Genomic DNA, 13,917 nt, shown 5'->3' on the forward strand with positions numbered 1-13,917 from the left:
TCAGACCAGTAGCTGTTTCTGTGACCATTTTGGGGTGATGAAAGAACTGCCAAACATACAGAGCACTGAATGTTTGCAACTCACCTTGTAGTCTGTGATTTGCTGGACTTGTGCCACAGAGGAGTACGGGCTTGGTGTCATGGGCTGTTTGTAGAGATGCTGCTGAGAAAAGGGAGCTCTTGACTTTTTTGGCACAGCTATTCTAACTCTCATGATGTTTCTGTACTTCCCTTTGGCTCTGCCAGTTCTGACCAGTCTGCTGTTCCTTCTTTTTTGGATCAAGAAGACAACAAATGGGTGCAAAGCAGCAAGTAAACTCCTTTACCCATGCTTCAGCGTGGCTCTTTTGCAGCAAAGGCAGAAATGGAAGCATTCATTGTGAGGAGGAAGAGCATGTGTTGGCTGTGTGTGACTGGAGAGAGATGAAGCAGAGTGTGATGAAGGGAGGGGATCTGAAAGGGGAGAAAAAATGTGATATTCTTAGTAGCCAGGCTGCTTTTCCAGCAAGACTGCATGGCTTTCCAGTTAGAAAGGGTCTGGAAGCTAAACTTAAACTACCACCCTCACCTTCACTGCTGACTTCCTGCATGGACTTAAAATTTGCCTAGGTGAAGTAGGTACTACCTCAGTAACATCAATAATTCTATTCTCTGAAGTGTCCCTTTATCCAAACATAAAGAGAGCTGCTTTAGTGTATGCTACATGGTCATTTATAGTAAAACAATAACAACACAAGAATGTTTGTCACAAGTACAGAACATTCTGTTTTTTCTTCCAGGTCATTCTCTCTCTCGAACATGGGCTGTGGGCGCCAAATCTTCATTTCAGTACCCCAAATCCAGATATTCCTGCCTTACAAGATGGCTCTTTGGAGGTAGTTTGTAAACCAACGCCAGTGAAAGGTGGCCTTGTCAGTATCAACTCTTTTGGCTTTGGAGGTGCTAACGCTCATGTCATTCTGAGGCCAAATGAGAACAAACGCCAGCCTCTGGAGACTTGTAACATTCCAAGACTGGTTCAAATTTGTGGCAGAACCCAGGAAGCTGTGGAAATACTAATTCAAGAGAGCAGAAAACATGGAGGATGCAGCCCATTTGTAAGCCTGCTCAGTGATATCTCTGCAATTCCTGTATCCTCCATGCCCTACAGGGGCTACACACTAGTTGGCACTGAGAATGATATAAAAGAGGTTCAACAAGTTCAAGCATCTGGTAGACCACTCTGGTACATCTGCTCAGGTAGGTGTGCAGCAGTGGGTCCGTTCTTCATTCCTCTGTAGATCTGGGACTTGAGCAATTGGATTCTGTGCTCTAATGTTGTTTTCCACTCTAGCATGAGGAAATATCTTGCAGCCCTGTGATATGTCTAGGGAGACTCATCTTTCCTGTGTTTTATCTAATCCTCCCAACTTTGCTATCTTCTGATGATAGCAAAGACCAGGGAAATAAAAAGCAGTGCCTAAGTTGGAGGATGTTAGAAATGTACATTTTGCTCTTAGATAGAATTCTTTCACTGCCAGAGCAAGTGTGTGATGTCTATTCCTTTCATGGAGTGTTACTAAAGCTCACTTTCTCCTTGCCTATCTTGCAGGCATGGGATCACAGTGGCAAGGTATGGGCCTGAGCCTTATGAAGTTGGATTTGTTTCGCCAGTCTATATTGCGCTCGGACGAGGCTTTGAAGAACACAGGACTAAAGGTCTCAGACCTGCTTCTGCAAGCAGATGAGAACACTTTTGATGACACTCTCCATGCATTTGTTGGACTAGCTGCTATTCAGGTAAGACTCAAATGACTGGTGGAGGGGGTCATGGACTCAATCCACATAAGCATGCTCTGCTAGTGTGTCTATTTGGCCAGTAACACTTTATACCGATTAATGGAAGCTTGTTTTGTGTAATCAGCAAGGACAGCTATTAGAAATATCCCTCTGATAGGAGGGAGTGTGTTGTGCCCTTGACAGTTTTGGGCTCTGCCACTTGCAAGATGCTTGGGTGAATATTGATCTAAACTGATTTGCATGTGTATCTATGTGTGTATGTGGGGCATTTTCAGAGACTAAGGGATGTCTTAAGTTTCATGTAAATGTTTGTGCCAAGCATCAAGGTTCCATAGAATGCCTTCTAAAATTTGTTCTGCAAATGAGCTAAATGATGCCAAATGAAGCCTCCTTTAATTCTGGGTGTCAATGTGGGTTTCATTGTTTCTTAACAAACTAGAGGGAGAGCTTTTAAAGTGATCTGGAAAGCTGGTTTTGCTTCTTACTTCATACAGACATGCTCTTGGCAACCCCCTGTTGTTGGAAATAGCTTCTTAGTGGAAAGCTACATACTGGAGAGGCCCAAACAATACTGGAGTCCCATAACGATTCTTGGGATTGTTTTGAAATGAGGCTGAAGCTGCAGTTGGGGTGGGGGGGGGGAGGAGAGAAGCAGTGAGGCCAAGAAGAATGTCTGTACCAAAAAGCCGTTTTGTAATGTACTCACTATTGCTTTGTGCCTTTGAGGCCTGACACCTTCTTACTCTGGCATGGAATCACTAATCCTACTTTTCCTTGCAGATTGCCCAGATTGATATGCTGAAGGCTGCAGGTCTGCAACCTGATGGGATTTTGGGCCACTCTGTGGGAGAAGTAGCTTGTGGCTATGCAGATAACTCCTTAAGTCATGAAGAAGCCATTCTTGCCGCTTATTGGCGGGGACGATGCATTAAAGAGGCCAAATTGCCCCCAGGAGGAATGGCTGCTGTTGGTAGGTATACCCTTACCAAGAGTGATACAGGAAAGTACATCTGATCTCTTTTGTATGGCATTGGGATAAAATTGGGCTCTGAAATGTGTTGGTGGAGACAATCATGTCTGTAAAATTTTGGCCACTGTTGCGTCTTCTTTTTCTTCTGATGTAGAACAGGTTATTAAATATTGAGATTGATATAATGGTAGTAATCTCTGACCTGGAATACAGCAGAATTTTGTTAATCCAACCAAAACTAAGTGGAAATGGAGAGATCTATTGACAGGTGACCAATGACAGAGGCCCGATAAATAATCTCCTTGAAAAGAGAGGTGAAAATCTAAGGCACAGGGGTTTTTGTCTCTTGATGTGTGTGTATATGTGTGTGTATATATATCTACACACACATATATATTTAAATTATTGAAAAAAATAAGGAGAGATATTTCTTGATTGTCTGCAAGAGTAATGAGACGTGAAACCAGTAACCCATTACTATGTAGTGGGCAACTGGCTAATAGAACTTAATGCCGTTAGAACTTACTTGGGCCTAATAGCACTTAGGAAGAAGCTTTCTCCTGAACAAGCTTTGCTCGGTGTTTCTGTAAGTCATATAGTTTTGTCCATTATTGGGTGAAATTTTGAGCTTTGGACCCAGCAGTTTGTCTTCATGGTGACTTAATGTTTAAAAATAAAATTATTATTGGTGGCATTGTTGTTCTTCTGTTTCTTATTATTGGACACAGTGGTCACTTAAAAACTGAAACACTTAAGAGAAAAGCTGTTGCAGGTCTACTGCAGTATGTTTGATGACTAGATCACTTGTTATAATCCTAGACTTCTTACTCTAACTAATGCTACAAAGGACTACCTACCTAATTTAGCTTTCTTTTCCTTGATATTAAATACATGACACTTATCACAGAACTTATCTTGGAGTGCTGCATATAATGTTTTTTGTAATCTGATGTTGAGTTCAAGTTCTTCCTGTGACTTGTATCCATGTAATATATGACCAGATGCTGCACTTGTTAAGCTAGTTTAAGCCACTAGAGTTGTTCATTTCTATGGATATTTTGTGACTCTCAGTTTCTGTGAGTCAAGCTCACGTGTTCTCTCTCCTGTTCTAGCTCGGATTGCTAAGGGCAAGATGAGACAAAACAACCAATTCTGTAGCTTCTTTCAAAGTGTATGGGTTCCCTCTCACAATCCCTTAATGGGATGGTACAAAGATTCAGTCCTCTGTTCTTGTGCTCAGTATCGCAGTGATAAATGTCGTGTTAAAGCCCTGCGATAAATATCCTTAGCTTTTGCAGGATCACTTTTAGGGAATGGAGGGGATGTCCATCTTTCTCCTTAAGAATCTGTCCCAGTTTTGCAAATTGCTGAATTAAGCGCAGTGATTGTGCAGTTAAGATTGCTTCCCCTTATGAGACTCACTGCTAGAAACACTTGTGTTGTCATGAGGTCTTCCTTCTGCAGGTCTGACATGGGAGGAATGTAAGAAATGCTGTCCTCCAAATGTGGTACCAGCCTGTCACAACTCTGAAGATACTGTCACTGTTTCGGGTCTTCTGGTGAGCAAGGAACTGATACTGCGCATACCGGAGTTGTGACTGGGACCTGTGAAGTTCTGGTGTGAATAAAGCGTGAAGCTGAGTTAAAGCTCAGCTGCTTGCAAAGGGGAGCTGGATTAAAGTGGTGGGAGGGGACATGGTGCTTAAAAACTCAAATGCTCTGTGAGAGGAAGTGATATTAGTGCCTCAGTAAGCTAGTAATAAAAGATCTCTTATGCTGAATAGTCTTATAGCCATGGGCATAATAATGAGTGATAAATTATAATACTGAGAGGGGTAATAACTTCATCCCAGATATGGCTCCCCTTAAGTGGCAAGTGATGAAGGGCATGGGGGGAGTACAGTGACTCATGCAGATCCCAAATACATTGTGAGCTTTTATTTTTAGTTCACTTATATTCCTCTTCTTAGGATTCTGTGAATGAGTTTGTAGCCAAACTGAAAAAGGATGGTGTGTTCGCAAAGGAGGTGCGCAGTGCTGGAGTTGCATTTCATTCCTATTACATGGCATCTATTGCACCAGTGCTCCTCAGTGCCCTGAAAAAGGTAATATTGCCAAACTATGTCTCACATGGCTTATGCTCAGGCATCTGGATTTGAGTGTAAGTGATGTTGATAAGGAGGAGAAGGAAATCTCTTGAAGAGCGTGTAGACCTCTATGAGACCTAAGGTTTGAATTTCTGTGGCCTCAAGTGGAAGGATGAGCAATCAAGCTGAGAAAAGTGGCCTGCGAAAAGGAGGGGCTGCTTGCTTTAGCCTGTCTGATTCTTCTCTATGCCATGTAACTCTTTGTCCTGTCCCTCTTTCTTGTCTGTCTGTAGGTCATTCCACACCCTAAACCTCGTTCAGCACGATGGATCAGTACATCTATCCCTGAATCTCAGTGGCAGAGTGATCTGGCTAGGAATTCCTCTGCAGAGTATCATGTCAACAACCTAGTGAATCCAGTGCTGTTCCACGAAGGTTTGAAGCATGTTCCAGAGAATGCTGTTGTGGTAGAGATTGCTCCACATGCTCTTTTACAGGTATTGTATTTGATTGTGTCAGTACGGTACTACATTGATATGCTGCTGCAGGAAGGAGATTGAGGGTCTGAGGATGAGGGAATACTGTGCTTCCCCCACCCCAGTTCTGAGAACACTTTCTCCCTCCAGAGCTTTTGAGTCTCTCCCAGTTTTAACATTTATTTGATGGGTTTTTTGTGAGTTTTGGTGTGATTATTTTTCTTTTGTTTGGTTTGGGTTGTTTTGGGGAGGGAAGGGGGTATGTTAATATTTAAAAAAAAAAAAAAAAATCCCAACACATTACCACTTCCCCATCCAGACACTCAAATTGTTGCCTTTATTCATTGCCATGCATTTCAGATAGCTGAAATGCTCTCTGAACTGTGCAATGAGTGAGAAAAGTATTCCATTGTTTGGGTCTAAAGGAGAGTGTGTGTGAAAATTGGGGTGGGGGGAAAAATTCAAGACTAACAGGTGTTCTGTATGGAAAATCTGTTACCACCATCTTGGTTTGAAGTTCTTGTCTTAGAAGGTGGTGGCTGGTAGTGGTGTTTTCCCCTCTTCTACTAGACCAAGTAGTCTGAGACCATAGGAGTTTTCTCTCTTCGTAAACTTCTTTTCTCTAATGATCAGATCCTTATTCCTTTCTCCCCATCCCCAGAGAATGCAGAACATGGAGTACGTTAGGATGCACTTGCTCCACAAGATCAGTGCTGTGGTCTTGTGCCTGTCCCTTAAGTCTCAAGGACTGGTCTTTTTATTTGGCCTGCAAGAGGAGAAAAGTCTTAAGAAGAATCATAGTTACTTGTGAATCAAGTTTAATAGTTAAACAGTTCCGATCTGGTGTATATTTATTATGTCATGTTAGTCTTATTTATGCTTTGAAAGTGACTTGAAGGGAGAATCAGAGCAGAGCTTTTAAATTAGGCAGATATTTTTTCTCTATAAAAAGATTTTACACTTTGCGTTAAAATCATTGTACAATTCTGGACTCTAATGCAAGTGATACTAAAGACTTCATCAGCTGGGTTTGAGAGAGTTCTGCTTTTCTCTTCCCCTTCTTCCTTCTCCCATGAAGACCATGGGAACAAATTGAAGAGAAGATACGAGTGGGGTCAGATGTTCAAGGCTGCGTTTTTTTGATTTAATAGCTGTTGCTTGGAAAATGCTCTAGGATGCTTCAGAATAAAAAGGGGTGCTCCTGGGAGTAAGGGCCTAAGCTGGGGGGGGGGAGGGGTGTGTGTGCACAAGTGGGAGGCTTGAGAGGGTCATCTTGCAGTTTTTGAAGTGCAGCTTTTGATTCCACTTGACAATCTGCTTGGGAAAGGAAGATTTGTGTTTTGGCAGAATTTCATTAATATTAACGTACGTTCTACTTTACCACATGTGCAACTTCTTGGATTGCTGGAAGGGTATTGTGCTGCTCTTCCTCTTACCTGTTAAAATGGTGTACGATCTAGCACCTAGCACAGAACTCTTGGCACAGAAACAGAAGTGGTTTAGATCTATAGTGGTTTGAGATCTATAGAGAAAAATTCAGAGGCAAAGGAGTAAGTAATGCCTTCCACCAGTGATTTATCAACTCTACTTGACCAGGCTATCTTGAGGAGAACTTTGAAACCAACTTGCACCATTCTACCTTTGATGAAGAAAGACCACAAAAATAATTTGGAGTTCTTCCTAACACAGACCGGAAAGATTCATTTAACTGGGTAAGGAGACTAAGGGAGGAGGGTGAGTGGGGTATCAGTTAGGAGGGAATTCAAGTCTCTTCTCTAGCATGCATATCTTCGCAAGGATTGAAATACTCCTTCAACAAACCTGGAAAAAAATGGGGTTTACATCTGTGCTTTACCTATTTAACATGCTCATTTATGAAATGTTGCCTTGGGTTAGAGATTGCTTGGGCTGGGAAGGTGCCTTTTAAAGAGGAGTCCCATTCCAGAGGCCTAGGAACCTGAAACTAGCTCTTGGAAATAAACTTTGCATCTTGTAGACTGTTAGAATTACAACTTTGGCTGTAGTAAGTGTTCATGGTTCTCCTGGAGAAATGTCAGACATGGAGCCCAGGACCAATTACTGTCTGACCTCTAAGTATTATGGTCAGTTTTTTCCCCTTTCTTCTCTCTCCCCCACCCCCGCATTGTCTTGATCCTTTTTGTCTTCCTAGGATAAATGTTCTTGGAAATAACTTGTTCCCACTTGTGGAATACCCTGTCCCTGTGGGAACACCCCTTATTTCTCCATACATCAAATGGGACCACAGCCAGGACTGGGATGTTCCAAAAGCAGAAGACTTTCCAGCAGGTTCCAAAGGCTCTGCATCTGCTTCAGTCTACAATATTGGTGTGTTTGCTTGTTTGGGGTTTTTTGTTTGTGTCTTTCCTGCTTTATCTCTGCATTTTTTTTGTAAAACTAGGAAAAGGATACTCAAAGCAGCATCCTTGAAGCCATTTTCTGAAGCTTAATGTCTCGTTTGGTTTGGATTGAAAAAGACTGGATCTGAAATAGGATGAAAGAATATGAACAGAGCAGGAAACTGTCTTGATTCAGACTCACAGTAGTTTTAAGAGCTGCATGTTGCCAAGCAGGATAGTTGGGGAAACCACTAGAACCTCTTACAGACATTGAGGGGAAAAGACCTCTTTACTAGGGTGTTTGTATTATTTTTATTCTGCTCTTTAATCTTTGACAGATGTGAGTCCTGACTCTCCTGACCACTACTTGGTTGGTCACTGCATTGATGGCAGAGTCCTGTACCCAGCAACTGGGTACCTAGTACTGGCTTGGCGAACTCTGGCACGGTCTCTTGGCATGGCTATGGAGCAAATGGCTGTTATGTTTGAAGAAGTCACAATTCATCAGGCAACTATCCTTCCCAAAAAGGGTGAGTGAGGAGTGCTGGGTACAATTGTGAAACTGTGTAATGAAGATGAAGGAAGTGGGAGGAAAGAAATGCAAGGGGAAGATGAGAAGGAACACAGGAGAAAGAATATAAAGAAGAGTGCAAGATGACTGAATAAGGAAGTGAATTCATACAGCCAAGTAGCACATGTTATGGTCATCTTTATTCCATGTTGTGTGCAGTGAGTCTGGAGATGACAAAGTTCTGCTCAAGGATGGTAGCGATGAATGACCTCACAGTCCTGTCTTCCTCAATGTTTCTTGCAGGATCAGTACAGCTGGAAGTAAGACTCATGCCTGCTTCCCACTGCTTTGAGGTGTCAGGAAATGGGAATCTGGCTGTGAGTGGTAAGTGAAGTGTAAGTGTATGCACTGTCCTACTAAAATCCATTATTTATGGACACTGATGATTCTTATTCTTGCCACTGTGCCCATCAGGGAAGATTTCCCTCCTAGAAGACACTGCTCTGAAGAACTTCCATAACCAGCCAGTTGACTTTCAGACTCAAGTAGACATGAGCTCAAAGCCCGGCCTCTTGAAAGAAGACATTTACCAAGAGCTGCATCTGCGTGGGTATAATTATGGACCAACTTTCCAGGGCCTTCTGGAATGCAACAGTGAAGGTGAATTTACTTTCCATAGAAGAATGATGAGCGTGGTTATTGTAATGATGAATATTTGATCTTTTAATTCTATTTATATTAACAGTCCACCTGGCTGTGTTGTGTGTGATAATTATACTTTGTGTGATAATGGAGAACAACCAAGTGTTCTGACAGAGCATTGGGAAAGCTGTTATGTCCAATGTAGAACTGACTATTGGAGTTTACAGAGGAAGCTGGGTACACGCAGCAGACTTTGCATTTGATAAGCAGTGACTTCTGGCATCTGCTGAATGACAAAATCACAGTGAGGTTTCCCCTTCCTCCTCTTCTGCAGCAAGCACAGGGAAAGTTCTGTGGAATGGGAACTGGGTGACCTTCCTCGACACCCTGCTACACGTGATTATCTTAGGTGAGACTGGGCGCAGTCTGCGCTTACCCACCAGGATTCGCTCAGTGTGTATTGACCCAATGCTGCATCAAGAGCGGGTGTGCCAATACCAGGACAATGTAGAAGGTAATGTCTCTCATGCTTGGGCTTTTGCTAGTTGCTTTGACTGCTCTATGGATGAATGTATGACTTCCGAAGAAGTAGGATGGACTTTGGGGGCCCTCTTAGTCTCCAAGCTACTCTGCAGCCTCTGTAACAGAAGCTGCTATTCTGCAGCCTCTGTAACAGTCTGGCATAGCACTGTTCATTTGGTCACCTTGAATAAAATACTTGTAGAGTTTGATGCAAACCTATGTTTCTTTCCTGTCTTTCAGCTTTCGATGTTGTTGTGGACCACTGTCTTGATAGCCTTAAAGCAGGAGGTGTTCGGATCAGTGGTCTTCATGCTTCTGTGGCACCACGACGACAGGAACGGATCCCTCCCACCCTGGAAAAATTCTGCTTTGTGCCCTATACTGAGAGTGACTGCTTGTCTTCCAGAGTCCATCTGCATGCCTATCTGGAGCACTGCAAAGGTAGAGTGGGATTGGTTTCTTGTCACACTAGGGAAATCTTCCAGCCTGACAGAAATCTCTGAGAGAAGCTGTTCATACTACTTCAGAACATCCAAGAAATAAAGTGTTGGTCTTGTAGGAGACTTCAGTAGGAGTCCTATGTCTGTACACTTGCTAGAAGCTGAAAGCTACTTCTGCCTGAGGTAACTCTAGAATGTGGGTAGGAGTAAAGCTGTGGGGAGGGGCACCTACCCTTCTATAACAGTCAATGTGGTGTCAGATGGCACAACCCCCTCTGCAAGCAGAGAGGCACAGATCATCTTCTTTAAGGAGAAATCCAGCTTGGTGCTTCAAACACTGACAGGAGATCCTACTTCCTCAAGTCTTTAGCGTTCTCGTTTTATTTTTCCCTGTGAACTGCCAAGGCGGGTAAGCTGACATGTCTGTTCCCATTTGGTTGTGGGCACAAGAGCATATCTAAGGAGGGAAAGTGGTTTAGTGAGGCATGCAAAAAAAAAGTTTGTGTTTGCTGCAAGAATAGGATAGGAACAGCTTAGTCTGTTGTGAAACTGGTGGCCTAGTACAGTGCTCTTTGGATAGGGAGACATCCACTCAGCTCATCACTTTAAGTGCCTTTTCATCAAAGGGAAAAAAATTACTATTTTTTGGAAGTTTTTACTCTAGTGATGAATCTTGCTATACCTTGCAACAGCAATTTTGTAATTTTATATTGGTGTCGTGGTTTAACCGCAGTTGGCAACCAAGCACCACACAGCCGCTCGCTCACCCTCCACCCTGCCGCCAGTGGGATGGGGGAGAGAATCTGAAGAACAAAAGTAAGAAAACTCATGGGTTGAGATAAGGACAGTTTAATACTTTAAATAAAATAAAACAACAATAATAATAAATTGTAATAAAACTAAAACAGCCGGGGGCGAGAGAGAGAGGAACAAAACCCAGGGGAAAAAAAAAAAGTGATGCAGCCACTCACCACCCACCAACTGACGCCCAGCCAGTCACTGAGCAGTAATTGCTGCCTCCCAGCCAACTCCCCCCCAGTTTATATACTGAGCGTGATGTCATACAGTATGGCATATCCCTTTGGCCAGTTTGGATCATCTGTCCTGGCTATGCTCCCTCCCAGCTTCTTGTGCACCTAGCAGAACATGGGAAGCTGAAAAGTCATTGACTTATATAAGCACCACTTAGCAACAACTAACATCAGTGTGTTATTGACATTATTCTCAAGCTAAATCCAAAACACAGCACTATACCAGCTACTAGGAAGAAAATTAACTCTATCCCAGCTGAAACCAGGACAATTGGTAAAGTGTCTTCACACTCATCCTTTGATTTGGCAATAGATTTTAAAGATTTCTTTTTTTCCTGCAGTGTCCAAATACTGTCCCCAAAGTTTTTTTACATTTGCTGTAGAGGGATTTTTATTTATTCTTTGTAACGCTGTTTCTTATATCAGTCAGGATGAGCTATTTTGCACCTGGTTATAAAGCAAAAAAGTATTTCAGTATCTGCGGAAATGTACAATTTTTCTCCACAGCTCCCTAACTCAGTCAGAGATTTTCTGTTAGCTGCTCTTTTTCAGTCAGAGCCTTGCCACAGGTAATTTTGGTGTTTTAGACTGTCTTGCCATAAAGCCTACTTGTTTGGGGGCTGCAACTACTGCACAATACATAATCATGTGAATGTACAGGAGCATGCACTACATCTTTGTGGCTAGGCTAATGATACAAGATGCTGTAATTTGTGGTGCTGATCAGCTGGTATAGCAAATGGGGGCAGAGAAGAAAAGAAAAATCTTTGGAAAATCTGACTCTTCCTTTCATTTCCCCTTCTATTCTATAGATCTGATCCAGAACTTACAGGCTAAGGTGGCGGTGCATGGGGTCAAATTAGTCATCCCTGGACTAGAAACTGCAGTGGCTGCTGCAGAGTCCTCACCCATACAGAAGGGCCTTCAGCATATCCTTGCTGAAATCTGCCGTCTGGAACTGAATGGAAACCTCCATTCTGAGCTGGAACAGATTGTGACTCAAGAGAAAATGCACCTCCAGAATGACCCTCTTCTCAACGGATTACTAGATTCTTCAGAGTTGAAGACTTGCCTGGGTGTGGTATTGGAGAACATGACCAGTCACAAGATGAAGATGATAGAGGTTAGCTGGAAGCCCGGGATGGGACCATAGCAACCAGTAACCTGATTGCATACTTCTATTGTTCTAGTTATAATTCTGGATATCATTCATGTTTCAACTTGGTTTCCCCTTTTCCTTCCCCTTCTTTTCTCACAGGCTCTTGCAGGAAGTGGACATCTATTCTCTCATGTCAAAAGTACTCTGAATACTCAGCCCCTGTTGCAGGTGGACTACATTGCCACTGACTGCATCCTGGAAACTCTTTCAGCTTATGAAACAGAGCTACAAGATGGTGGAGTTTCCTTTAGCCAGTGGGATCCATCTAGCCTTCCCTCTGGAAATCTGACCAATGCTGACCTGGTGGTATGCAACTGTTCAAGAAGTGTTCTAGGGAACACCACTGAAATTCTCCCTAATTTGGCAGCTGCAGTGAAAGAAGGAGGGTTTGTTTTGCTACACACCCTTCTTAAAGGAGAAACTGTTGGAGAAATTGTCAGTTTCCTTACAAGTCCAGACCTACAGCAGAAACACAGCTTCCTGAGTGAGGTAAGCCTCCTGGAAGGACAAATACTTTCTCAGTGGATGGTCTGCAGTCTGCTGCTTGCAGACGCTCTTGTGATGAATGTTGAGTAAATGTCACTTACATCACTCTCCATTGAGGCCCTCTGCAGGAATATGTAATAAACACTAACACTTCTTCAGAAGAGTTGTGAATTTCCATATATTAGGTTGGGAGAGTAAATTGTGAGTTCAGTCAGGAAAGCCTTAATGCATGGAAAATTATTCATTGTCATTTGTATATCTATATAGTCTGTGTAAAAACACTGGCCAGGACAATTCCTTTATAGCTAAAATAATGTGCTGCATTGTTGGGTGGGGTACAGCTTTATCACTGTAGAATCCTAAAATGCTTCGGTATCAGAATCTCTCTCTTCCTTTTGATATCACTGCTGGCAGGGAGTTAAGTTCTTCTAAAACTGAAGTGCTCCCAGAAAGGAAGGCTTTTCTCTTGTACTTTTCTTTTTTTTTCTTCCTCCTTCCTTCCCTTCCTCCCCACTTTATCTGATCCCATAATGAGATACAGCAAAATAAGTCCTAGGTAGTAGGGGAGGGGGAGCAGGGTGTCTGCTTTATATCTGCAAACCAGTATGACATGCAGATGAACTAATGCCAGTGCTGGCACAAGAGGAGGAGAGTGAGTGGCAAGGGTAGGGGTGGGAACTGGGACATCACTTTCTCTTGGCAGCTGTTAGACTAAGCAGTAATGGGAAACTGCCCCTCTACAGAACACATGCATTCTTCCTGATTTGAGTGGCTGTAGCCTCTCAGCTCTTCTTTTAGAATAAGAAGAGAGTAGCACTTCTAATAGTTTAGCTTTTTTCTTTATAATTCTGGAGTGTCGTAGTGGGATTTTGAATTTTGCAATGACGTGGATTCTAGCCCTTCACTTTCTGCAAAGATTTTTCAAGGAGATTTGAGAAGAAAGGGTGAGTTCTTTGGATTTGCATCTTACCCAGTGATGAGGGGGTTAAAAAGAAGACTTTGAGATGCTGCTGAAGCTGATAACTTAAAACCTAGATCTGTCATAAGTGTTGATAGCCTGGTATTAGCAAATCCCTCAGATGAGATACATGTCAGTTGAATGCACCTTCTCTAAAAGAAAATGATACTACACAGGTGAGAGTGGGCAGCACTTAATATAGTTCTTAAAGTTTTCTAGGTAGTAACACTGTCCCTAGTCCTTGATATAAGGCATCATGCTGTAAAAACCTTCCACTGTTTTTTGTGCCTGGCATATGAAAAGCAAATGGATGCTTTTCTAAGAGCCTGCAGTCATCTTTATTTCATTTGGATAGTAGAGCTTCAGTGTTTCTGGATATACCATACATGCATTTCCATTCTCCTGTTTTTCTGAAATGCTATTTCTGAAATGTTATTTCAATGTAACTTACGGGTATACGTGCTTCTTCCCTGCTAGTGGTTGGTTGCTTCTCCCCATCC

The 13,917-nt window shown here is 42.6% G+C and overlaps 1 protein-coding gene across 1 annotated transcript in view; it reads left to right on the forward strand.

Annotated features, from left to right (window-relative positions):
* FASN (fatty acid synthase) overlaps positions 1 to 13,917 on the forward strand; it is a 46,246-nt gene that overhangs the window by 13,760 nt on the left and 18,569 nt on the right. Inside the window, exons 9-23 of the mRNA XM_075169184.1 lie at positions 779 to 1,238; positions 1,591 to 1,778; positions 2,559 to 2,748; positions 4,213 to 4,307; positions 4,719 to 4,853; positions 5,129 to 5,332; positions 6,908 to 7,023; positions 7,482 to 7,657; positions 8,007 to 8,198; positions 8,483 to 8,563; positions 8,654 to 8,839; positions 9,156 to 9,335; positions 9,584 to 9,784; positions 11,627 to 11,937; positions 12,073 to 12,462. Coding sequence (XP_075025285.1) covers positions 779 to 1,238; positions 1,591 to 1,778; positions 2,559 to 2,748; positions 4,213 to 4,307; positions 4,719 to 4,853; positions 5,129 to 5,332; positions 6,908 to 7,023; positions 7,482 to 7,657; positions 8,007 to 8,198; positions 8,483 to 8,563; positions 8,654 to 8,839; positions 9,156 to 9,335; positions 9,584 to 9,784; positions 11,627 to 11,937; positions 12,073 to 12,462 — 3,105 coding nt within the window. The remainder of the gene's footprint in view (positions 1 to 778; positions 1,239 to 1,590; positions 1,779 to 2,558; positions 2,749 to 4,212; positions 4,308 to 4,718; positions 4,854 to 5,128; positions 5,333 to 6,907; positions 7,024 to 7,481; positions 7,658 to 8,006; positions 8,199 to 8,482; positions 8,564 to 8,653; positions 8,840 to 9,155; positions 9,336 to 9,583; positions 9,785 to 11,626; positions 11,938 to 12,072; positions 12,463 to 13,917) is intronic.

This window comes from Calonectris borealis, chromosome 20 (genome assembly GCF_964195595.1).
Source record: "Calonectris borealis chromosome 20, bCalBor7.hap1.2, whole genome shotgun sequence".
In the NCBI taxonomy this organism is placed as follows: domain Eukaryota; kingdom Metazoa; phylum Chordata; class Aves; order Procellariiformes; family Procellariidae; genus Calonectris; species Calonectris borealis.